General features: G+C 47.3%; 1 protein-coding gene and 1 long non-coding RNA gene across 2 annotated transcripts in view; one reads left to right on the top strand and one right to left on the bottom strand.

Annotated features, from left to right (window-relative positions):
- The window catches only part of LOC119165050 (complement receptor type 2), a 155,739-nt gene extending 154,295 nt beyond the window's left edge, over positions 1–1,444 (bottom strand). Inside the window, exon 1 of the mRNA XM_075873659.1 lies at positions 317–1,444. Coding sequence (XP_075729774.1) covers positions 317–389 — 73 coding nt within the window. The 5' untranslated portion in view covers positions 390–1,444. The remainder of the gene's footprint in view (positions 1–316) is intronic.
- Positions 1–27,009, top strand: part of LOC142771794 (uncharacterized) — a 359,560-nt gene that overhangs the window by 131,761 nt on the left and 200,790 nt on the right. The gene's annotated exons all lie outside the window — the stretch shown is intronic.

Below are 27,009 nucleotides of genomic sequence, written 5' to 3'. Positions count from 1 at the left end.
TTGGGGCTCCTTGTGAGTATTACCAATCCTGTACGCACTTTTCTGTAAACTGACATCGTTGTTGAATAAACTTGAAACTTAAAATTGAAACTAACTTAAATCACTCGCACAAATACTCGTACGTTGTTTTATTGCGCGGCTCGTGGTTGCCAGATAACGGGCGCGCACACAAAATTAATCAATTGTGATCTCAGTGCACTCCTAATGTCATTTATCTTTCATGTATGTTAACAAGTCCGGAAATGTGGTGAAAGGAAACAAGCTGCAAAAACAGGGACGGGAGATAAGTTAACTGATAATGGTTCGGTCGGCTTACCCGTGACAACTGTGACGCAGACGAAGAGCGTGACAAGCCTCTGCGCACATCCGATCAAGTTCTTCATCCCCATCTTGCTCTTCTTCAACAAGCAGGGCGAAAAGAATCCGATGGATAGGAACAGCCCTTGTAGGCTCACTCAAACCGTTTCCATTTGCTGCACAAACACGGAACGTAAGACGAGAACACAAGCACGCACACACAAGCACCACAAAAGGAAAAAAAAAAAAACGGTCACCCAGCGAACACAATGTGCCGACACATTGGTTGCCAAGTCTCCGCCTCGGCGTCTCAACTACCGGCACTTTTCTTCATCACTTTCACTCTCAGAAACTTGAGAAGAGAGAGAGAGAGATGCACTTTGCTGCCAGAAATATTATCAACAGCGACGAAAGTAACTCCCTACAGAGTCCGTGGAATCATTTTCTTCCAGATGTTTCGGCGAAGCTCCGATTCCGTTACGGCGTGCGTTGATAAACGCGCGCGCTACTTCCCGCAGACGAGAAGTCGACGATTCCGTTCCGTATATATCCAGAATTCGAAGTCCAAGGGTTCACGTATCTCGTCGGAGCATTGTTAAGAGGAAGACGTGGTATGCGCACCTGGTACCTTTCGTTGAGAGGGGGAGGGGAGAGATGCAACGATGCTTCCTTGGTTCTGGTACACCCAGGCAAACAGAACACTCCTTCACTCCTTTTGAAGCTTTTTAAGATCACGTTGTGTTTTCGTACGGTGCGTTCCCAATAACTTTCGAACACTGAGATGTGGACGGAAGGGTACTCTCCCTTGTCTTGCACGCGTAGGCCAGACGAACACTTAAAAAAAAAATATATTCTAAAGATCTCGTCGCTTGTCCGCACGTTCACGGGAGAAAGTGGTCACTTTCCATCTCACATCGCGCACAGTAATTTGACGAATAAGAGAGAACGCAGCGACGAAGTGTTGTGAAACGCGAAATCCAGTTGCACAGAAACCAAACACGGGAGGGCTGCGCGCTTGCGAAAAAATAACACAGCCTGCAACGAGTGAAACACCACCACCGGCTTCACGAACGCGCGCCGAGCCACCGCATCGCAGCTGGCGCAAGAACGCTTCACCTTGGAGAGCGACCAGCGCACAACTGCCGAACGGTGCCCGAAAAGCACGATGGTCCGTTTGTGTTCACCGCCGCGGCGTCTCACACCCTCTCTCACTCTGTCCTCCTCCTCTCTCTTTCTCCTTGCGCGCCCTCCTCCTCACACTCGCGCTGAGCAGCTCGGGGGTACCGCGCCGCTCAGTGCTGCCAAAGCGCAACGGTTTGAAAAGACGGCGCGTTCTCCTTTTTAACCCATCTCCGCAATGGTTCCTAGCGCGTGGTGTCTGATCCGGTGGCAATGACCCGCGCCAACATGTAATCAAGGAACGCGGACATCAAAATAGACGTGCGCGAGTTATCTCTCAGTGGACGCCTGATAAACGTCCTGACACACACCTGTTTGTATCGCTAGGGAAATTCGTACAAGTAACGTCTTTTAACTGTCCTCTTAATTCAACTCGTGACTTTAGGAACTCGATCGGGAGGATTTTTGCTCTTGTTCTTGTTCACCTAAATCTATGCCCCCCCTACCCCAAATGAGGGATATTGGCAAAGAAATGAGTGGTATTTTAAAGTATTATGGAACTTTAGAATAAGGAAGGTTATAGAATATAAACATTAAATTCATACAGATAATTTTAGAGCTTGTAACGATTCCAAGTATTACCAATATATCGGTTGTAACACTGAGAAGCTGCTGCACCGTCAAACTTGTGTTCTGTGGTGAAATAACCAGCTTGCAACCACGCCCGTTTACCACATTATCGGTTTTAACGTTTAATATTGCTTGTTGTGCGTCAGTAATGAACGCGAAATTAATTAAAAATAAATAAAGAAAACGAAAAATTAAAGCCGTGAACCCCCACCCACACTCCCAATATTCAACAGTGCCCCTTCCTAATCACAGTTTGTTTCACCGCAAAGTAGTGTGGCACTGCAAAAAAGCTCACTTTTCTAACCGGATGTGGTACGTGAAGGGTGGTTGCTTCTGTTATTTCTTTCGGACATGCAATTTGAGCAAAAAAAAAAAACAAACAAAAAACAGGGACTTGAAAGTGATTAAGCATCTGAAGCTGCAGACGCTGTCATGCAATCGCTCTGTGTGGCTTGTGACAGTCCTGTGATATCGTCTGAATTTTCGAGCATGTCCGAAAAATCGGCAGCCTCGTCATATTAATCACTTGGTGTTTGTTCGCATATTCCATCTGATATAGTTGTTTTTTTTCAGAAGAAGCTGCCGTTCCCCTATTTCGCTTTTTTGTGGAACACGTTTACAGCAATCATTCGTTCTAACAATGAAATTTTCGTGGCACTTGAGTATTGTTATAAGTGCCCCGACGTGATGGTCTAGTGGCTAAGGTACTCGGCTGCTGACCCGCAGGTCGCGGGATCGAATCCCGGCTGTGGCGGCTGCACTTCAGATGGAGGCGGAAATGTTGTAGGCCCGTGTGATCAGATTTGGGTGTACGGTAAAGAACCCTTGGTGGTCGAAATTTTCGGAACTCTCCGCAACGGCGTCTCTCATAATCATATGGTGGTTTTGGGACGTTAAACCCCACATATCAATCAATCAATCAATCAATCAATCAATCAATCAATCAATCAATCAATCAATCAATCAATCAATCAATCAATCAATCAATCAATCAATGTTATATATCTCGCTACCTATTTATTTTTCCTTTCTTTCTTTCTGGTTTACGCTCTCAACTGCTGTACTCGGTAGTGGGGCTAGCCCAAGTTTTGTGGCGCATGTTTTCCTGTGGAGATTTTCACGACGAAGCCCAAGTTACCGACAGCTTGAACAGCTTCGCTACTAAAATAGACGCGACACCAGGGTATTGTGTAATGCATTATCTTACGCATAACTGAGATACCGCAAGAAGTGAGTGGGCAAACATACACAGTAAATACGAGCGCTGTCTATCAATTTTTAATAAATGATTGCGTGCTCAGCTCTTCTTCTTCTTCTTCTTCTTCTTCTTCTTCTTCTTCTTCTTCTTCTTCTTCTTCTTCTTCTTCTTCTTCTTCTTCTTCTTCTTCTTCTTCTTCTTCTTCTTCTTCTTCTTCTTCTTCTTCTTCTTCTTCTTCTTCTTCTTCTTCTTCTTCTTCTTCTTCTTCTTCTTCTTCTTCTTCTTCTTCTTCTTCTTCTTCTTCTTCTTCTTCTTCTTCTTCTTCTTCTTCTTCTTCTTCTTCTTCTTCTTCTTCTTCTTCTTCTTCTTCTTCACTCCTAGGACAACGTCCACCGATTTGTCCACCGCGGGAAGCAATAACTCTGATGGGCGAGGAAGCAACTACAGTGTGAGAGAAGGAAAAAGAGAAAAAAAAATTCTTCTCGAGGTGAGATGAGATTTGAACCTGCGTCCACACGATCAGAATGCGAGCGTCTTAAACACACGGCTATTCAAACACTATAACATAGCACAGCATGGCATAGCACAGCATGACATGGCATGGCATAGCATAGCCTTGTATAACGTACTATCAGACGGGGGCGGGAGAGAAAAGTGGGGGCGAGGAACGCATATTTGAAGGTGAGGAGAAAGGGAGAATGACTACAGAGAGTGTGAGAAAGAGAGAGGTAGAGATACAAGGAAAGAGAGAAAATAGAAGCGGAGAAACGGAAGACAAAGAAAAAAAATAACTAGAAGGCAAGAGAACGACTACATATAGGAGAGAAAGAATGGCTTAGAAAGAAAAAGAAAAGATAGGTGGATGAAACATAAAAAAATAGGGAGACAGACTTTGAAAGAAAGAAATAGAAGCAGAAAGAGATAAAAAAGACCTGTATAAAAACAGCAAGCAGGGAACAAGGTCGTACCTATATATAATAGAATAGAATAGAACACTACAGTATAGTATAGTGCAGCAAGTGGTGAGAAAGAGAGGTGAGAAGGCAACAGCACAGCCAAGCCAGGGCCAGCCAAATGCCCACCGTACAATGCTGTCGTGAAATGCCGCTGTGACTGAGCATTGCACGACTTAGTGCAGCTACTGTCGGCTCTTAAATGTTTGTCAATGACAATATGTAATAAACTGAGCAGTGCCAAGTTGTTTTTGTTCACCACTGTAAAATATGACTAGCCAGCATTCTTACGAATGACGAGAATGTGGTTTATTGCCAACCCCATAAGCCCACCCCAAAGATTCCGTATACTTACAACTGTGTCGTTCTTCAGCGCCAGCTTAAATACTTTCGTCAATCTGAGTTTGCCTTAATATTTTTTTCATTTTGCTAACCTTCTTTGTTGTAGATGACAAAGATACATTTACCAACTGCTGTGTCTTCTTTAGCAAGAGTCACGTGGAGGTTGCAACATTTATATATGGTTGTAGAAATTTTCCGTTCCATGTGCTCCGAAGAAAGCGCGAATTACTTGCGGAAAACATTTTGTGTTGCGACCGCCAAAACGCTGGGCAACATAAGCTGCACCTCCACGAAATATCAGTATTTTGAATATTGATTCATATCTATGCTGCAAAAAGTATAAGGTAACTTAGTTGAGTGAAAATATATGAGTACCAAACAGCCATTGAAATACCACAAAGTGAACGCAATCGCCAATCGGAGCACACAAGAGCCACATGAATTACGAGTAACATTATGACACGCTATGGCATCTCTTATCCGCCGCAGTGGTAGCGGTTATTATGATGTCTGACTGCTTTCCTAAAGGTATCCTAATTGAATCCTGCCCATGGTGGCCGCATTTCGCTGAAAGCTAAATGCTAGAAGCTTGTGCGCACAGATTTAGAAGTGTATGTTAAGAAATCCCAGGTGGTCGAAATTTCGGACTCTTTGGGAATTTTGGAATTTCGGCGCCTTTTATAACAATGTTGGGCTTTTGGGACCTAAAACACCGGTGAATGTTTTGACTACTTTTGCACAATGTGAGCAAAAAGTAACGTAGCCACGAATTTTCTATCCGTCCGCATATACATGAGTCATATTGACCACTAGTGTTAGATATTTTCTCAGTTTTTGCTTATTACATGAAAAAAAGGTAACTAATGTTATATATTTGCCCAACAGCGTAATCAGATATAGATCAGAGAAAGTTGAGATGAGGGTGTCACCAGCTTATGTACACAAAAGTCGTAAACACCGTACATATGGCTGCACCTCCAATCAATCAATCAATCAATCAATCAATCAATCAATCAATCAATCAATCAATCAATAAATAAATCAATCAATCAATCAATCAATCAATCAATCAGAATAAGCCGCTCACGAATTATCCACTACATTAAAACACACACACACACACACACACACGCGCACACACGCACACACACACACACACACACACACACACACACACACACACTTTCGCGAAAACACGTTTGTTCAAGTTCCGCCATTGACGGAAAGCATAATGTGTCTCTTGATGCATAGCTTTGCAATGCTGCTGTAACCAATGAGACATAAATCAGCTAACTGAATAATTATTTGAATTTATGCTGACGCTCCGAGTGTAGAAAAAAAGTCAGTGCAGTCGTGATGTCACACTGCTATACGACGTCTTGTCGCAGCGCCGATCAACGCGTGCTTCCGCCTCGAGCAGCCCTCGCTACGGAACTCGGGCAACGCCGACGACTTCCCGCCAATTTCTCACTGAACATTGCGGCTTCCTGAAATGGGCGTGCTCGGAATTCCGGAAAAGGGACGCCTGTGTTTGCCTTCCGTTTACACACAAATTCACGCGGCTGACGATTGACACATCCACGTATGATGTCACCGCGGATAGGCGCTGCCTCTTGCACGAGATTTGGGCTTCGTGGCAAAGCCGTACGTGTTTCCTTTTCTTTTTTTTTATTGTGATAGCAATTATATGGACCCTCTTGGCTAGATTTTGCCGTCGGCGTCGGTGTCGCTGTCACTCACCGTATATAAATACGTATCTATACATATTAAAATGCAATAAAGAAAAAAAGAAACAGAAAAAGACTCTGGCGCGCGGAATCGCACTTGGGTCCTCTCAATTGTGAGTGTGAAGCGTTAACCACTGAGCCACTGAGGAGCACGTCCTGCATCCTTCAAATGGCAAGCTATTTGTATCTACCACTTCCCGCTGCTGACGGGCATGTCAGGGGGAATTATCGCGTTTTCAGCATTATCGACGAGATGGCGCAATGAGCGCTCGTCGCCACATGGCGCGTCAGCGCGTGCTCTTATCGCCCACGCGTACTTTGCCCCGCTTAGAGGAGGGGAGTGATGCTTCCTTGCACGTCCTTATCTCCAGTGGGAATGAGGGGAGAATCGTACGTCTTGGTTGTCCTCAGGCTTCACCTGGAACGATGCTGTTGTCGTTACCGGGCGCACAATTGTCACTGCGATCATTGCAGTCTCCGTTTGCGAAAAGCGCGCACTTTTCAGACACAGCGAAGTAACAACTGAGACGCTTATTCACGTGCATCTATATCTATGAGTACATTTAGTCCGTCATTTGTGCGTGAGAAATGCCGGGCTCGTTTCGATCTGCTTTCCATTCTGCATGTGATGTTCCAATTTGTTGCTATCACGTTCATTGCTTCACTTTTGCGGCAAAGCTGTGATGTTTTTTTAGGGGTGAAGCTCCTTATGGTCTAGGGCAATCCCGCTTCCATCTGGCGGCGTGCCAGCTCAGCATAGCCAGCTCAGACAGACAGACAGACAGACAGACAGACAGACAGACAGACAGACAGACAGACAGTAGGACGGACGAATGGACGGATGGACGGTAGCTTCTCCCCACTCGTCATCATTAATTCTGTAGATTTGCTGCGTTTTTTCTTTTTTTTTCATTTTCTGCTTAAACGATAGCATTACTCATCAAACAGGAAAAACAACAGCCGCCCGGTCTCTTGCAGTTGTAAATACGCAGCTGCACGTACGTGCCTGCAGCTCATGCTGATGCTGTTAGACCTCCTGGCTTATTATCGACGAAATAACATTTGTCGAAGTAATAGTTGGAAGGGTCGATGGTTAGTAGTTCTTCGTAGACGGTTAGTAAACAACAGGTTGAAGTTAGGTAGTGGTTGGGAAGTATGCTTTCGTAAAATGGCTCATCTTGTTACTTTCACGAGTTGCTGTTAGTGATGCATATTATCGATAGTTGAGTGACTGTCCAAGCATCGATGGTACAAAAGCTCTTGATAGCGCTATCGATAGTCACTTTGATAGTACACAATCGATAGTGTGAAATTGAACGCGCGAACTTATTGCAACATAAAACTCGTTCCCCTAATGCGTGGTAAATGGTGTAACAGGAGGAGCAGGCTGAAGGGTAAGAAAGCTGAAATGATTGCGTTCTTGCAAAAGAATGCGCCGCAGATGATAATTAAGCTGGATGGTCCATCTGTAGCGTAAAGGAAGCCGTTATGTATGGATTCACCACGTGACTTCCAATTTATATTGATTTCACGGTAAAAATATCAGGTAGTAATTGCTGTAGTTTTTCATCTTTACTTGAAAATATCAAGAACTAAGTTTGTTAATTGCTCTTGAGTATGAATTTTTCATGGGCATGACCCGGCAGTTTCGCTGGGCAAATTTCTTTTGATAAAATGTTTATCATAGTCGAACTGAATATGTATCGCTGATAGTCGGCTATCGATCGTGGATGTTTAGGCAATATCGCCGGCCGCCAACAATAATTATTCACAGCACTATCAACAGTATTATCCGTAGTAATATTACTGATGGCACTGTTGGTTGTTAATGCAATCGATACTCTAATGATGGTAGTACAATGGGTTGGTTGCCTACCCTATCCGTGGTTAAAATATTATCGGTGGTGTCAATAGCCCATTTACCAATAGTTTTGCATGCATACTTGCTGTTGCAAAGTTGTGTATTAACGATCTAGGATGCTCCTTATTTTCTGTAAATTCTGTTCGGCTTTCTTTAAGTATTCAATGCTGCTTACCTGCTCACATTCGAGCAGATGCGGTTCACTTCACAATTCTAAGCTTTATTCCAGAACGTAGCTTGCGTGGATCTACTGAATTCAACAAAACGATTGTTGGCCCAAAACATGGTCACGTCATAGCACGCGTTCATTGCAAGCAAGGGTATCTGGCCATGAAGATGCGCTGACATAGAGTTTCCTCAAACCATAGAGTTTCCTATGCATACACTAGAAGCGAACTCGGGTGCTAGTGTCTGTGGGAGCTTCAACACGTGGTGCCTCAGTGAGCATGGGAATGATGGGTAGCAAATGGATTTGTCTAATCTTCCTACTTCTGGCTCCTTTTGGCTCCGCGTGGCTTGTTGAAGCTACTTTGTCACGGAACGACAATCGGCAAACGTTTTGCAGTTGCTTTTCACCACCTTAACCTTTTAGGCTCATCAATTTAAATCATCTATCGAAGTCCACAACACTGTGATGTTTCATTTGAAACAAAAAATTACAGCATATCCACGGGCTGAATGATGATGAGAGGGGCAAAGCGTCTGTCAGTCCGTCCACGCTTCCGTCCGTTCATTCGTTTTTGCTTCCGTCCATGCGTCTATCCATCCGTCCGTGCATCCGCCCGTGCATCCATTCGTGCGTACATTCGTGCGTCCATTCGTGTGGCCGTCCATGCACCCGTTCATGTGTCCCTCCGTCCGTGCGTCCATTTGTTTGTGTGTTCATCCGTTCGTCCATCCTTCTGTCCATATGCTTGCCGGTCTGTCCGTCCGTGCGTCCGTCCATCTAGGGAACATTCCAAGTACCACCACCTCGCATCTTTTCATCATATACTCATCATATAGAAGTACCGCCATGCAACATTACAAGGAGCAAGGTGGCTACCCACTACTACTACTACTACTACTACTACTACTACTACTACTACTACTACTACTACTACTACTACTACTACTACTACTACTATACTACTACTACTACTACTACTACTACTACTACTACTACTACATCGCGGACGCATGATCCACGGCATAAGAAGCTTCGCCTCTAAAAACCAAAACACAGCAATAAGCAAAGCCACAAGAGCGTTTGAAGCCCGCAAACAGAAGGACTAGGCGAATCTATGAACAACCCATCATTCCCATGTTCGCTGAACGATCGCAGCGCCCGAGTGCCCTCTAGTTAATTTCAGAAAACTCTATGACCTGAAGAACACCCTACGTCTCAGACGCCATGGGTATAGGGCCCACACTGAGGCTTCACGAAGCGTTCGACTCCCAAGGCATGACAGGGTGGCGTAGTGCTCCCGTTTAGAAGGTTGCTAAGGTGAAAGCCTTACGCCCCTATAAATCACAAGAAGTGAACGTCAGCGGCGTCTGCATGAGGGATGCATAAATTGACTTGATCCGATGGGGTCCCCAAAATTAATGGATGTCATTGTGGCGTCACTATTAGGTCACATCAAAAGACGTCATATGATGCCATTACCACATGACATTGTCGTTCGGGTAAAGGTTGACAGATCTCGCAGGAACTTCTAGAACAAGTGAGATGCATGGAGCATCCAATGCCTCCGATCTCGGAGTCAGTGGAAAACCACGTTGGTTGTGGAAAGACTTTGGCGGTCAGGAGGAGGGGAAAAACAAGAAGAAGCGAAAAGTATGAAGGAAAGAAGAAGAAAGTTCTGGACATTCAATGAAATGCATAGGGGCCAAGTTTCTTCTTATTTTTTCATGACCAAGTGCTTAAACGATTGTGACATGGGGCCATCTTTGAGGTCGACCGCACGGTGGTGAGACAAACTTCGCAGAATGTAGTTTAACAAATCGCGGCGCCATTCGAAGTCAAAACTTCCGAAGCACGAGAATTTGGCAAATCTACCAAGTACCAACTGTTAACGCACTCGCCGGACCAGTTGTCGCTTGCGCCACCACGCTGGTACCGGCATAATCAAATGTTAGCACGACCGTGAGAACTTTCAAACATGAAGAACCGCTTGTACTGGAGAATCGCCCCTAGTGTTGTACAGCGCTAAGTCGTTACTTGTTCCAACCGCGTGTTGAGAAGACCTACCACCGTGCATGATTAAGCCTGCTGGAGCACCACGCGCTGTACAGTAAATAGAGGGGTACGTTCCCCCACATAAATTGTACCTCGGTAGTGGTGCTTTCCTGATTGTACATGCACCCTTTGTAGTCGTGAAGCTCGATGTTTTTGTCATGTACTTTATCCTTGGTTGGAAGTCAATAAACTTCTCCTTGCTGTTTTAAAGCGTGCCATGGGACGGCTTCTGGCACTCCCATAAGAAGTACGAAGTACTCAAAATCGTTACAACATTTTTCCAGACACAGACTCGATTGTCGGGATGGCAAACTGCTATCCCACAATAAAAACATAAGCCGCTATAATGTTCCCTTACATCATAAGGAACTCACTAGGAGCTCATAGATATGTCTTCAATTCACCACTCTTGAAGAAACACCCCTCGTCTCTGAGGGTTGGCAGTGCTCGCAAACAGTTTTCGTTTTCCTAAACATGCTTTTGCCCTCTGTAAGGCAAAAACCATAGGTGTATCGTTGAACGGCACCACGAGTGGCATACGGTGAGCAAACCAAGCGGTGCATCTACTTGATGTGTTCCCCAACATTCGCGAGTGATCGCGAATGAGGTCTGATCGATTCGAAATCGCATCCTTTTAGACAGTCCGCGACAAAGCAGCTATGCGTTTACAGTAGCAGGCCTACATGTTTTACAAGGGACGCCTTACTATTGGATGTTTTACAGCAGTAGCACGCTTACGTGTTATAAGAAGAAAGAGTTAGATACCTCATAATTGTCGTCGAACACGAAAAATGCCCGTCGGTGTCGAAGCGAATGATGCAAAAGTATTGTCAAGACATCACCTTATGCACAAAAATCGCATCACATTATCATGTCATCTCATGACAGTGTCGCTTGGTCATTGATCGAGCCGGTCCAGGAGGCAGGTAAGCATAAAACTTGCAATGACTCTGATTTCGGAGGCTGTGCTAAAAACCCCATTGGTGCAGCGAGATAGATAGAAGCGAAGGGGAAGGTTGGGGAGGTTAACCAAGCTTTGACTCAATTACCTACAACTCTCGTAGAAAAAGAAAAAGGGGCAATAATAGGACGAAAAAACAACAACAACAAGAGTAATGAGAAGAACAAACGGACAGTCAACGAGTAGAGATGCGCGCAGCACCAACTCCAAGTGGGGTTGCAACGACACAACATCAAGCTGCCCATTTTTGCCCCGTGCCGGTGCCGGAAGCAGACCTGAACCACCTTTTATGAACACGACCTGGGTCTTAAGCGGCCCGTCGATGCCATATGCGGAGTGCGCGACTCCGGCACGCCAGGCCACCTAAGTTGCGGTAATTTACGGTCCTAACCAAAGATTCCTTGTAGACGTTATGAAGGGAACGCCACTACACAATTTTGTGTAATATGTGTTGATGCCGTTGGGCAAATTCACTCAAAAAAATACTCCAGTAAGTATAGTTCAGAGACGATTGTGAAGTCCGATCGCCTGTAAGTAGCAATACGGCTCTCGTGACCTTGTGAATGCAAGAAACCATGGGCCCAATGTCCCAGTATCTTCTTTTTCGAGAGAATTCTTTCACCAAGATGGTCGAGTGTGACTAACGTAGAACACTTCGTTGAGCCTGGTAGGATGAGGAGTGGCATAAAATGTGCTAAGGCGTCTTCTCACAGCCGCAACATGCCACGACGTTCAAGTTACATGAGAATATGCATACGCAAATGCCGCACCCAACCACATGTGATGCAGCAAGATTACCTCTGAACGGGAGAGTACGGATGGCAAACAATGTTTCAAAATAGGGTCAGTAGAATATAAGCGTGAGTGTTGATTGATTGATTGCTTTGTGGGGTTTAACTTCCCAAAACCAACATTTGAATATGAGAGACGCCGTAGTGGAGGGCTCCGGAAATTTTGACCACCTGGGGTTCTTTAACGTGCACTTAAATCTGAGTACACGGACAATATTTCGGCCTCCATCGGAAATGCAGCCGCCACAGCCGGGGTTCGATCCCGCGACCTGCGGGTCAGCAGCCGAGTACCTTGGCCCCTAGACCACCGTGGCAGGGCTAAGCGTGTTTGTGAGAAACAGTGCGTGTTCCATCGCATAAATGTGACGCGGTGAGCTAGGGATTGCAGTGGGTTGGAGAGCTTTCAAGGTCGGGCGATCAATGTAATTTCATGCGAAGAAGAAGAAGAAAAAAATGGAGTTGATCCCTCTTCTACGCATCGAAAGTAACACGAAAGTAATACGTGCCTTCATAGAGGCAGTTGAGCGTTTTTTATGCATTGTTTCGCCACAAGGCTGAATGAGTGAATGCCACAGCAACAAATTGCAAAATCACGAAGGGACAACAACGAGCTAAAAACTTGCAGCAGACACCTCAAACAGTAAGCATTCACGGAATCAGCATAGACAATACTAGCATGGACTAGCAACTGTCACAGCTCGGCACTTAAAGCGCGCTATACAAACGGAAAGAAAGACTCACGAAACAAACACCTAAGTATACACAAGACAAGCTGCAGCAACTGTCACAATTCTTACTTTGTGCGTGAGCAGCATGCGCCTTTGGTACAGACACAGCCACGGCAGCGAGCCAAGTGACCTTTGCGCTCTCCCGAATCACGAATCCGATAAGCACGCGCGCAGGAGAGACCACGCTCTGTGGAGGCGGCATTCATCGAAATGCTTGAGGCAACGACCTTCAGAGCATACCTAAAGCGAAACAGTCAAGCCATCTGGCTACTCATGACAGAAACACGCTGAAGGTACGAAACTCGGAGGACTGTCAAACGGTATATGGTGGATATAAATGGCTTGCCGTTAGCATTATTGACAACGTACGCTCAGTGACGTAGTGGTTAGCACTGCGCACAGTGGTTGTTGATGAGGTCGCTAGTTCGACGCCCCGCGACATATACTTTGCCTGTTAGGTTATATATTAAAACGTCATATCCGTGACGGAAATACGTCAGCGAAGCCATGGTGCACGCCGGCAAAAAACGCTTACGTGTTAAAAACAATGATGATAAGTGGGTGAAGCAGTAGGATTGCTCGGAGTTACCGTGAATCACCCGAAACATCGACCGCTTACGCAGTGACAAAGCGGTGTGTGCAGTTATATACAATGTTTATAAATGGCATGTTGTGAGAAATCGTGTGTTGTGTTTAGTAGTGAATTCCGTTTTGCCTTCATTATTACTGCTTTGTGGCGTCGAAGCTAGCCTGAAGTTGGCAAATACGGGGCTTGTGCACGTTCCCCTGGTTGAGGTTACTTGTTTCCAGTCGTACGAAATGCGTCGTGTAGCGTGTCGAGACGCCGTATACTGCACAAGCCAGTCGTTGCCCGTGATCATCGTTATCGTTATCAGCGTCATCGTCAAGGACATATAGCTGGTACTTTACATGTGCTGTGCTGTGATGGCAGAAAGGGAAGGCATGGTCTGGAACGCGACATGGCTCGACCATAAAGTGCACCACCCCTCGTCATCTTAGGTGAATGCATAAGAAACCCTGGCGTTTTATTCTGTAAGCAGCAGGGAGTGGTATTCGTGCGTTGCTTTGCGTTCATATGCGACAGCAGCGCCACGTATATAGGCGAAAGTGGTGCGTGTTACCATAATTCGTTCGAGCTTCATTACCTCCTTTCGCGATTTCCAATTATGGCTCTGTACCGCGCTCTACACTCGAACTGGAACAGTGCGTTGCGTTACTGGTTCATTCGGTGTCCTTGTTCAACACTTAAGGTCGCACGCCTTGTAAGCTTACAGGTGTGCCGAACACACCTTCATTCCCCAATTATCACCGCTCTCCAGACCGCGATAGCCATGCAGCCCAAGCCGTTAGAATCGCACTCTATAGAGAAGCCGGAATCAGACGCCCAATGATCGACTCGGGGCAATTACAGGAACGTATACGGTAGCTCAAGGTAAACGCTGTTATATGCAGTTTCGTGTACACATAGCTGGTGGCATATATACTCGCGCTAAAGATTCACGGTACATAGATTAGCGGTATATACATAGATCACGGTATAAATTGTGGAACAGGTTACGGTATAGATCACGGTGTGAATTACGCTACAGATCAAAGGGTTCACCTCGCTTCTACGCGTGACCGAAATGACGAAACTATACGGATTGAGTGATAAAGAGGATATAGATACGAGGCGAGACAGGCAAGATAATGATTACGCCCCAACTCGCCTAGTACACAACAAAGATATTGTAACATTGCAGGGGCATGTAGGATTGCAGCACGAGTTTTAAACCGTCATTTTTGAGATTGCCGGATCAGAGTGGCATTGAGTTCCCTAAGAACTGAACATATGTTTATAACGACATGGTTTGAGTATCTGCTCAATTTCAGAGAGAAAGACAGATTACCATTGGCATTCTCGATCATGCTTATACGTAGTCCTATTCCAAGGCATCAATCGTAACGTACTCTACCGTTCAGTCACCCTAATAAAAGCAGATACTGCGTAGGCAATCCAACTCACCTTTTTCATGTCTTTTCATGTTTTGCATCTCTACAACTCGACCCGTAATGCGCCATTTCTTTGCTTTGTTTCCCCAGGCTCTATGTATTCGTGACACGCATAGTTTCCGTTGCATTTGCACAGACATTTATGTCGGCGACTGTCTTTTCATTTGACTTTCTCGAGCGGGATGTGTACCATAGAATAAAAGACAAAATTATTTCGCTAAATATACCCTCGGGAATTACTTATATCCATCATAGAGCAACCAACAAATAAGACAGTCAATCTACAAAGTAAGCCATTCATGCGCGCTCGTGAACGTTAATCGCGAACGAGATGGAAAACTTGAAATGAACGGGGTTGTGGTGGCACAAACCACCCATTTCATGCGGGATGAGGGTGCGATGTTTCTCATTATGCGTGCCTGACAGCCGTGTAACTCCTTAACAAATAGCACGATCCTCTCGAAGTTTCAAGACCGCGGCTCCCACCAGTGGGAGCGTTCTCACGAAGTTTGTGAAACTACCGAACCGTTCTCAGCGGCACGTCTTGAAGCACTCGCGCCGAGTTCTCGAGCAATGACCGGCCAAGCTGTTTCTCGAGCGGTTTACTGAAAGCGCGAGCGGTATACGACGAAGTCGCGAGATTCGGAGAAGTATACATAAGACACTGTTTACTCTCCTGAGTTACGAGCCAGCTTTAAACGAGCCCCCCCCACCCCCCTCTCCCTCCGTCTCTCGTAAAGAAAGGCGCGGCGGGCTGATTCGTTGGTGAAGTGCTGTGTGGCAGCCTCCGGCGCTGTTTTGAAATGAACTGAGCACTCGCCGCCGATGGCCTAGATTTGAGTCTCTCGAACGCCTCTCCCAGTTCGCGTCGCTTTCATGCTCTTGATGCGTGAAGCAGTTTTTCTTTTTCTTTTCAAATGTCGATGCGCCAGTAGATGAACAAATGTGAATGAGTGCGGATTACGCCCACATGCGCGCAAACACATATAACACGCCCGTGCAGCCTCCCTCGAAATGTACGCATACAATAACACACGCACGTGCAGATATGAATGCTAGTACGACAGCAAATCTCGTACAAAACACTGATAGATCACTTGTTTGCTCGCTCGGTTGCTCACTCGCTCCATCCATCCATCCATCCATCCATCCATCCATCCATCCATCCATCAATCAATCAATCAATCAATCAATCAATCAATCAATCAATCAATCAATCAATCAATCAATCAATCAATCAATCAATCAATCAATCAATCAATCAATCAATGAATGAATGAATGAATGAATGAATCAATGAATCAATGAATCAATGAATTGTGAGGAGGTTTATGAGTCGTTAAAGACAGCGACGAGACAGCGTGAACAACCGTCCAGCGATCGGCACAGCAACGAACCGAAGCACGAGCCGAGAGAGCCGGGCGTTGGCGATGCTGCTCGCTGCAGGCACATCTTCTTCTTCACAATCGCCCCCGCTGAAAAAGGAGCCATCCTGGCGACTTAAGAAGTTTCAGGCAGAGACTCATGGTACGGTTTCAGTCGGGAAACATGGACGATGTCACGTGAACGCCGGCGCATGTCGTCCGATCGGGAAACTGGTTCAATTAGAAAATTAACCGGAGATGTTTTCTCCAAAACGGTGTAAGGCCCCTCGTACCGGGGGACAAGTTTCGATGAGAGTCCCGGTGTCTGGTGTGGGATGGCAAGCCACACAAGAGACCCTGGGGCATAGCTGGGATCCGGAAGAGAGGTGCTACGGGTTTCTTTCTGGCGTTGTTGCTCTTCCGAGGTGAACGCATGGGCGAGCTGGCGGCACTCTTCGGCTTGTCTAGCAGCATCGGAGATAGGTGGACACTCGGAAGCATCAGGACGGTAAGGAAGTAGGGTATCAATTGTATGGGAAGGCTCGCGTCCGTAAAGAAGAAAGAAAGGTGAGAATCCCGTGGTGGTTTGTATTGCGGTGTTATACGCGAACGTGACGTATGGGAGAACACGGTCCCAGTTGCTATGATCAGATGCCACGTACATTGAGAGCATATCACCTAGCGTGCGGTTGAACCATTCCGTTAGTCCGTTAGTCTGCGGGTGGTATGCTGTTGTTTTCCGATGAATGACGTGGCATTCCGAAAGCAGAGTTTCGACGACCTCGGAAAGGAAAGCACGGCCTCTGTCACTAAGGAGCTCTCGAGGTGCACCATGTCGAAGGATAAAGCGTTGCAAAATGAAAGAGGCGACATCTTGAGCTGTAGCGCTCGGCAAAGCGGCTGTTTCGGCATAGCGTGTCAGGTGGTCAACCGCCACTATAATCCACCGATTACCATCTGGTGTCAATGGAAGGGGACCGTAGAGGTCAACGCCGACGCGATCAAATGGCTTGGCAGGGCATGGAAGTGGCTGCAATGCGCCAGTCGCACGTGGCAGTGTTGATTTACGTCGCTGGCAGTCAGGACAGCACTGCACGAATTTACGTACAAAATTGTACATGCCGCGCCAGTAGTAGCGATGGCGAAGGCGTTCATATGTTTTGAACACTCCGGCGTGGCCACATTGCGGATCGTCGTGAAGGGAGGCACATACTTGCGATCGTAAAGTGCGTGGAATGACCAGCAACCACCGGCGGCCATCGGGAGCGTAGTTGCGTCGATGAAGAAGTTGATCGCGGATGGCGAAATGGAAAGCTTGACGTCGGAGGGATCGAGATACTGGAAGGTTGGGCGTGCCAGATAAATATTCGATAAGAGAGGCGATCCACGGGTCACGACGTTGTTCGGTGGCAATCGAGTCGAGATTTAGTGATGACAAGGTCTGGAGGCAAGTGTTTCCGCACGTCTGATCTGGTGGTAAAGGTGAGCGGGACAGAGCGTCAGCGTCAGAGTGTTTGCGTCCGCAGCGGTATACGACGCGAATGTCGTACTCCTGGATGCGGAGGGCCCATCGCGCAAGGCGGCCAGAAGGGTCTTTCAACGTGGAGAGCCAGCAAAGCGCGTGGTGATCAGTTACTAGATCGAACGGGCGGCCGTATAAGTACGGCCGGAACTTTCCAAGCGCCCACACCAGAGCCAAACACTCTTTTTCTGTCACGCTGTAATTAGTTTCGGCTTTCGTCAGAGTGCGGCTAGCGTAGGCTACAACGTATTCTGAATAGCCGGGCTTTCGTTGAGCGAGGACCGCGCCTAGCCCGACGCCGCTGGCGTCGGTGTGCACTTCGGTAGGAGCCGTCGGGTCGAAGTGGCGAAGAATAGGTGGGGAAGTGAGCAGACGGCGCAGAGTAGTAAAGGCAACGTCACACGCAGGGGACCAGGAGGTGAGGTTCACGTCACCGCGAAGAAGCTGGGTTAACGGTGACATGATAGATGCAAAATTGCGAACAAAGCGCCGGAAATAAGAGCATAGCCCTACAAAACTGCGAAGTTCTTTCATGGTCGTCGGCTTGGGAAATTCTGCGACTGCTCGAAGTTTTGCTGGGTCTGGTAATACGCCGTGCTTGGACACGATGTGACCTAGGATGACGAGCTCGCGTGCAGCGAAGCGGCATTTTTTCAGGTTAAGCTGGAGACCAGCGTTGGTCAGGCAACTCAAAACGTGCCTGAGGCAAGGAGGTGCGTAGGAAAGTCATGGGAGAAAACCACGACATCGTCGAGGTAACATAGGCACATATTCCATTTGAGGCAACGTAGCGTATTATCCATAAGACGTTCAAACGTGGCAGGCGCGTTACAAAGCCCAAAGGGCATGACGTTAAATTCATATAGTCCGTCTGGTGTAATAAATGCCGTTTTTTGGCGATCGGCTTCTGCCATTGGGACCTGCCAGTAGCCAGACCGCAAATCTAGCGACGAGAAAAATTCCGCTCCGTGAAGGGTGTCAATGGCGTCATCAATGCGCGGCAAAGGATAGACGTCCTTGCGGGTTATCTTATTCAAACGACGATAGTCCACGCAAAATCGAATAGATCCGTCTTTCTTACGCACCAGGACGACGGGAGACGCCCAGGGACTGTGAGATGGTCGAATGACGTCTCTACGAAGCATATCTTCGACTTGATCGTTGATGACGCGGCGCTCTTCAGCGGAGACACGGTATGGTCTTTGACGTAGTGGCTGGTGTAGGCCGGTGTCAACATGATGTTTGACTTGTGATGTGCGGCCCAGTTGAGGTTGCGACACATCGAACGAACTCCTGAACTCATGCAGAAGATCCAGCAGGTCGGCATGTTCGGTGGGAGTGAGAGTGTCGGCGATGGCGCTGGAAAACGTATCATTGGATGACTCCCCGAGTGCCGACAGTGCTTTTGGGTGGTCGCAGTAGTCGTCCGGGACATCAAACAAAAATGAAGGGTCGAGATCCTGCACGCGGCCGAGACATTCCCCCGCAAGCAATGTGACAGGTGTGGAAAGCGGATTGCTTACGAACATGTTGCTTCTTCCGGCGGCAAGGTCAATTGTTGCGAAAGGCAGCGGCAAAGCTCGACGACATTTGAAGATATCGGAAGGCGTAAAAAGAACTGTAGCGTCAGTGTAGGCGTTGCATGAAACGGGAACAAGGGCGCAATTTTCAGGCGGAATATCGGTATCTTCATGAACGAGCAACTTCGGCGGCTGATGAGGAGCGTCCAGTAATGGGACATCACACAAGGGTGAAAACTCAACTTCGGCGCGTGCGCAGTCTATGACGGCATTGTGGCGGGATAGGAAGTCCCACCCGAGGATGACGTCATGCGAACAGACAGGAAGAACGATAAACTCCACGATGTAAAGAATGCCTTCGATGGAGATTCTTGCAGTACAGGCTGCGAGAGGCGTTACCTGCTGTGCGCTTGCGGTGTGAAGCGACAGTCCGGAAAGCGGCGTCGTTACTTTGCATAATAAACGGCAGAGATTAGCGGCAATAACAGAAACAGCGGCGCCAGTGTCCACAAGGGCGAAAGTACAATAACCTTCAACAGTTACTGCGACCACGTTAGCAGGAGAGGAGCGAGGGCTTAGACAGTTCGAAAACGGCGCAGTTCTTGCCTTTTGAACTGCGTTGCTTAGTTTTCCTGGTCGGAGGGTGCGGGCCGGCGACGCATGGGGGAGGGCGATCGCCGACGAGGAGAGGGTGCGCGTTGCGGCTGGAAGTCAAGGTGGTCAGTAGGCGCATAGCGAGGTGGCGAGACGGGCCCGTATTGGACAAAGGGTTGGCTGCCGGGATGCGACGACCGGGCATAGTTGCCGAACGTCTGAGGTCGACGGCGGCAGTAGCGAGCAACGTGTCCGGGAGTGAAGCAAGCATAGCAAATCGGTCGGTTATCGGGCGTCCTCCAGGGATTGGCGACTGGTGCTGCCGCCCAAGGTGCAGTATAAGCAGCCGGGTGTGCGGGCTGTGAGCGCGTGGTGTAGGGTGCTTGCGGGAGCCTACGTACAGCGTCTGCATATGTGAGCGGCGTGGCTACGGGCTGCATCTCTTGCGAAAAGGCAACAGGAGGAGCCACAGGCTGCGCTGCATACGTTAGGGGCGCGGCCACAGGCTGAACGGCTGGTGGATAGGCGACAGGAGCGCCTACCGGCTGTGCGCCACCCAGGCAGGGACCACGGCTAGGTAGAGGTGGCTCGTAGTGCGCAAGAGGAACAGCTTGTGCAACCTCTTCCGATATAGCAGTGCGAAGCGGGGCAGGTAGACGGGTGGTGGTCTCGTGAGTAAAGGGCACTAGGGAAAGTTGGCGGGCGACTTCCTCACGGACGAAGGCTCGGACTTGCTGAAGCAATGGTGAATTGTCCGGCATGGAGTCGAAACTGGACAGCGACTCACCACCAGGCTTAGGCTGCCTAGTCAGAGTGCGTTGCTTTTTCAACTCGTCGTAGCTCTGACACAAGCTGACGACTTCAGAAACTGTGCTTGGATTCCTTGCCAAGAGCATTTGAATCAATGAATCAATCAATCAATCAATGAATAAATAAATAAATAAATAAATAAATAAATCAACACAACGTAAATGGTACTTGGAACAAATGAACGCTGTTTAGCGCGGCCCCGAAGGATAAGCTCCGACTGATTAAAAGAGCGGGACGAAAGGCTCGTTCCGATGGCACCTATAGGAATAGGGGCACGGCCCCGCCAGATAAACTCGTTCGTCGCCCTCACAATCCCTGTGAACACGGCGGTAAGAGCCTGCCTGTCCGGTTTGCGGTCTATGTTTTTCTGGCACTAGTACTGCATTTCAAAATTTCAAATATATAATGAAGAGCAGTGGTGTATTCAGTGAAATCTATCTATCTATCTATCTATCTATCTATCTATCTATCTATCTATCTATCTATCTATCTATCTATCTATCTATCTATCTATCTATCTATCTATCTATCTATCTATCTATCTATCTATCTATCTATCTATCTATCTATCTATCTATCTATCTGTCTGTCTGTCTGTCTGTCTGTCTGTCTGTCTGTCTATCTATCTATCTATCTATCTATCTATCTATCTATCTATCTATCTATCTATCTATCTGTCTGTCTGTCTGTCTGTCTGTCTGTCTGTCTGTCTGTCTATCTATCTATCTATCTATCTATCTATCTATCTATCTATCTATCTATCTATCTATCTATCTATCTATCTATCTATCTATCTATCTATCTATCTATCTATCTATCTATCTATCTATCTATCTATCTATCTATCTATCTATCTATCTATCTATCTATCTATCTATCTATCTATCTATCTATCTATCTATCTATCTATCTATCTATCTATCTATCTATCTATCTGTCTGTCTGTCTGTCTGTCTGTCTGTCTGTCTGTCTGTCTGTCTGTCTGTCTGTCTGTCTGTCTGTCTGTCTGTCTGTCTGTCTGTCTGTCTGTCTGTCTGTCTGTCTGTCTGTCTGTCTGTCTGTCTGTCTGTCTGTCTGTCTGTCTGTCTGTCTGTCTGTCTGTCTGTCTATCTATCTATCTATCTATCTATCTATCTATCTATCTATCTATCTATCTATCTATCTATCTATCTATCTATCTATCTATCTATCTATCTATCTATCTATCTATCTATCTATCTATCTATCTATCTATCTATCTATCTATCTATCTATCTATCTGTCTGTCTGTCTGTCTGTCTGTCTGTCTGTCTGTCTGTCTGTCTGTCTGTCTGTCTGTCTGTCTGTCTGTCTGTCTGTCTGTCTGTCTGTCTGTCTGTCTGTCTGTCTGTCTGTCTGTCTGTCTGTCTATCTGTCTGTCTGTCTGTCTGTCTGTCTGTCTGTCTGTCTGTCTGTCTGTCTGTCTGTCTTGGTCTGTCTTGGTCTGTCTGTCTGTCTTGGTCTGTCTTGGTCTGTCTGTCTGTCTTGGTCTGTCTTGGTCTGTCTGTCTATCGCACGCACGCACGCACGCACGCTCAGGGACACACATTCACACAGACATGCCCACTAGCACGCGTTCACCGCCTCATTGCTACATTGTTTACAGCGCTTGCCTGATGACCTCGAAGTGGCGGGTTTGATCACTGCCGCGGCAGTTGCATATAGACACAGCGCGAGAAGACTGTGTACTCTGCGCTGTCAGCGCGCGTTACTGAAATGGAGTAACCTCACCCTTTCCTCCACAGCAAGTTAGGACAGAACGGAACTTCACATTGTTGAGATTTCCGGAGCCCTCTACTACGGCGAGCCCCATGAGCATACCGTGCCATCGGCAACTAAACTCCGGCTTTTATTAGATGCGAAACAGCTGATGGTGAAGCTCAATCCGGTACGTGCAACAGCTGACCTTAGCACTGCCAGAACAGGTTCACGCGCTAGCGTGTTCCAACCTGTGTAAGGGGCTGGGTAAGACGCTGTGACTTTTTCCCCTTACACTCTCTCAGCAATCATATATTGGTATAGGCACAGCATTGAAGGACTCTGGTATAGGGAAACCAGACAGTCGCGCGATGAACCAACGCATTGTACTCTAAGCCGGAACGCACTCGCACGCGCTATGGAGCGTTCGGATCAGCGTAAGTGGCTATGTAAAAGGGTGTGGCATCTCCCCCCTTACACTTTCTCAGCAATCACTGGATGGTGTCGGGGAACGAGATTCTTGAGACGCGCGCTGAACCCACGTGCTCCCGCGTGGCGTGCTCCGACAAGAGTTCGCTACGAGTCACAGCAACAGAAACTACAGCGAATTCGTGGTGTACTCTACTTGCAAGAACGTGTTAACATCATGCAAGGTGCCCTGTTGAACGGAACTTTAAGTCGACCCATGCGCCTCTTCGCATGCTACTCATGGTCGCCCTAAGAAGGAGAGGATCATCATCTGGGGGGGGGGGGGGGGGGAGATGGTGTCATTTTTTTCTACACGCATTCACAAACACACACACGTGGTCGTACATGAACATTAAGGCATGCCAATCAGTGTAAAAAGAAGGAACTAAGAAAGAGAATAGGTTTTTCGAGCGATGGCCTGTTGTCTTTTGTAGAAGCGACACAACAAGTAAGGCTACTTCCCGAGAAAGCGACCGCATGAGAGAGCTGAAAAGAAAAAAGGAAGATGCGTTCAGAGGTTTAAACTCACACAGAAAGGAAAACAAAACAATTCGGTGGTGCGTAGAGTCAGTGAAAGAGCTACGGCCGCGTGGTGTTTTGTTTTAAACGCCTACAATGGGGTGGAGGGGAGTGGCTTGTCGCAAAAGCCCAGTCATTGCACCGTCGTCAAAATTGAAGGCTGTAAAAGCGTCGCATGGAGTGGAGCCTTTGCGGGGTGGTTTGTTTCTGCGTCATTGAACGTCACGGAAGGGAGCATTGTTATTTCGAATGTTTGGGACAAGGAAATGGTGGATACAAAACGCAAGATCTGTTCTCCGTTTCACGCATGGGCGAAGCGTCAAATGTTACGAATTGGGGTAGGCGTTGTAAGTGAGATAGGAAACACGTGGCCACATATACACCATGCGACTTTTTTAAAGTTTTTTTTTTTCATTTCGTAGAGCCTCATTCGATGCAGAAGAAAGGCACTCGGACTGAACGAACCACACTGTCACGCCACACTGCACCGAAAAGTGTTGTTATTCTTATTTTCATTATTTTACACCAGAGCTGTTTTGTTCAAGGTGGGTCGTGGGTCGCAGAGAGAGAAAATTATCATAATCATGAACAGCCGCTTTCGTCTTCTTGATTGCCTTATTCCTTTCTCTCTTTTGCGTCGCTTGCAGAACACGTGGGCTTACTCGTTCAATGTGAGATTCGATAACTCTTATTTTTGAAAGCAAGAGCACACACGCACGCAGCACGCACGCACGCACGCACGCACGCGCACATTCATCTGTACATTGTCATCATCATCATCATGTGTTGATCATGCATCCTCATCGTGCTCGTGTATGAGCATCATCGTATCATTCTCTGTTGATCATAGCTGACGGCCTCTGGGTCCTCGGGCCTAATAAAAGGCCATCCAAACCAAGACCTCATACGTGTTGGAGTGCGCTCGTCGATCCTCCATCTTCTTTCCGAGCTCTCTACCTCCTGGAGCTACGTCCAGGTCAGCGCTTGGTCACAGCAGGATGAGGTCGGTGCTCCGGTGCCGCCAGCCACGCCTTCTCACGTCGTTAACAGCCACCGGCAGGAGCACTGGCTGGACGATTTAGAACGTGTCGACTCTGCTAATCGGTGGGATAACCCTTACAAACTCGCTCACGTCTCCTTCTACCTCACGGGTGTCGCAAAGACGTGGGTTTTCAACCATCTGATCGGCATCCCCGACTGAGCAGCCTTCAAAGACCAGCTCCGCCAAGTATTTGGCACACCGGCTGTTCGTTCGGCTCTCGCAAATAAAGCTCTCGCGGCTCGGAAACATATCACCGAGTCGTATACATCCTACATCAAGGATGTCCTTGCGCTTTGCCGCCGCGTCGATTCATCGATACCAGAGTCAGACAGGCCCCGCCGCGGTGGTCTAGTGGCTAAGGTACTCGGCTGCTGACCCGCAGGTCGCGGGTTCAAATCCCGGCTGCGGCGGCTGCATTTCCGATGGAGGCGGAAATGTCGTAGGCCCGTGTGCTCAGATTTGGGTGCTCGTTAAAGGACCCCAGGTGGTCGAAATTTCCGGAGCCCTCCACTACAGCGTCTCTCATATGGTGGTTTTGGGACGTTAAACCCCACATATCAATCAATCAGAGTCAGGCAGGGTATTCCACGTTCGAAAGGGGATCGCACCTGTCGCATTCAATGCTCTTGCCATAAAGAATCCGGCTACCGTTGCTGACGCTGGCACGACCTGTCAGCGCCTCGACCAACTCGAGCCTGTTCGCCTACAACCGGGGACAATGACGCAAAACGTCCTATACAGCGAACCCAGACCTACGTGGCACGATAAGAGCAATCATACGCGAGGAATTGCAATCAATAGGATTCTCACTACTTTCTGCGAGCCCCAGTCAGCCTTCCGCAACGGCCATGTGCGATGTCGTCAGAGAGGAGCTGACGTCCATGACTCACAAAGCCCCCCAAGATTGGCCCCACACACGTCGAGAACTGGCCAGCACTGGATGAGAACCAGATGTGGACTTACACCGACATTTGGATGCGCACAGTCTGGTTTTGTGCCCAGCATTCACAGTGTTTTGTTTCTTTTTTGTTGTGTTGGAGAGAGAGAAAGAAAGATACGGGGAAATTCGCGGTGATCCGAAGGCGAGCGTCGTGACCACTTGGCTGTCCAGGCACGCCACTGGGGCATGGCATAATCTCGTTTAGTTTAGTATATAGAGTGAAGCAATGAGGTGGGAAAGGTAAGTGAGGCTGAGGGGGAGAAGATAACGAGTACTTAGAGGAGAAAAAATAGAAATAAAACGTAGAAAAAAAGAATAAGAAAGATGTAAAGGTGAAAGAATGATTACTGAGAAAGAAAGTGAGATAAACAAAGAAAAAAAACAATGAAGAAAGAGGAAGAAAAAATAAAAATAGAGGTAAGACAGACAAAAGAAAGACAGAAAACCGAAATGAAGTGCATAGAGGGGAAGAGGTAGAAAGACAGACTAAAAGTATAAAAAAATTGAAAAATTTTAAAAGACAGGAAGCACAACTATGTGTAGTGTAGCATAGCAAGTGGAGGGAAATAGACAGGTGAGAGGGTAAAAAGCCACACCCAGCCAAGACCAGCTAAGTACCCATATAGCGTCATAGCTTCGTTGTTGTTGTAGCTGTTATTGTTGTGGGCCTCCGCACATGGCGCACACCCAATGGAGGGGATTGATCGAGTGGAAGGTGAATTCTTCCCCCCTTTTTTTTTCTTAATTTTGTGATTCCTGGGGGCGCCAGTTGATAGCCTTGTGAGACTTACTGCGAGGTATGCTCACTTTTTTTTCTCTTGCAAGTGATATATGGTATACTTTCACGGGAAGTGTCACCTATATTAAGTGAGCAGTCTTGAGTTTATCTATGTTTCTTGTCAAAAACTCTTGGTTCTTGGTGCAGTGAAGGAGGATGACGAAACAGAAAAGTAGAAGGCAGAAAAACTAACAAAGAAAGATTCTAGTGGGCTACCCTACGATGGGGGATCAGGTCAGAGAAATGGAAAATGGAGAGACAGAAGAGAGAAAAAAAGCGAGGCTCCGAATTCCCTGAAGATTGCGGGACTGCACAAGTGGAAGTCGCAATACACTTCATATGCCGAACGCGGCAAAGCACGAGATGTATATATAAGAGAACTCAGATGATCCTGGGTGGGTAAAAAGCACAAGAAAAACCAACCACACGGCATTTCCAAAGATTTTCGGCCCAGAGATTTAGACTAGGGCTTCGTCAGAGTATACGACGAAGGTGGGGCACCAGTTTAAACGTTAGAAAACTACGTTCTTGCTTATGTAATCACAGTATTGAACTTACGCCGGTATATTTGGAGGTCTTTAGGATGTTATGTGCAGCCGTATTGCACTTAGCTGGTGTTTCCAAGCGTGCTGCTCATTTCGAGATCCGTTCCCAGTATGCAGAAAGTTAACGCGCCACAGTCGCGAATATTATCGCATTTGCAGCGGTGGTGCAGTGGTCGCCATGCTCGGCTGCTGAATCGAAAAACGCTGTTTCCATTTCGGCCGCGGCGGTCGCATTCCGATGGTGGCGAAATGGTTGTTGCTCGTGTACTCTGTGGCGTCAGCGTACGTTGAATGACACCAGATGGTCGAAATTCCCGGAACCCTCCACTACGGCGTGTCTCGTAATCATC

The sequence above is a fragment of the Rhipicephalus microplus genome, chromosome 9 (assembly GCF_043290135.1).
Source record: "Rhipicephalus microplus isolate Deutch F79 chromosome 9, USDA_Rmic, whole genome shotgun sequence".
NCBI lineage: Eukaryota > Metazoa > Arthropoda > Arachnida > Ixodida > Ixodidae > Rhipicephalus > Rhipicephalus microplus.
The sequence above is the reverse complement of the archived record's forward strand: the minus strand, read 5'-3'. Positions and strand labels throughout refer to the sequence as shown.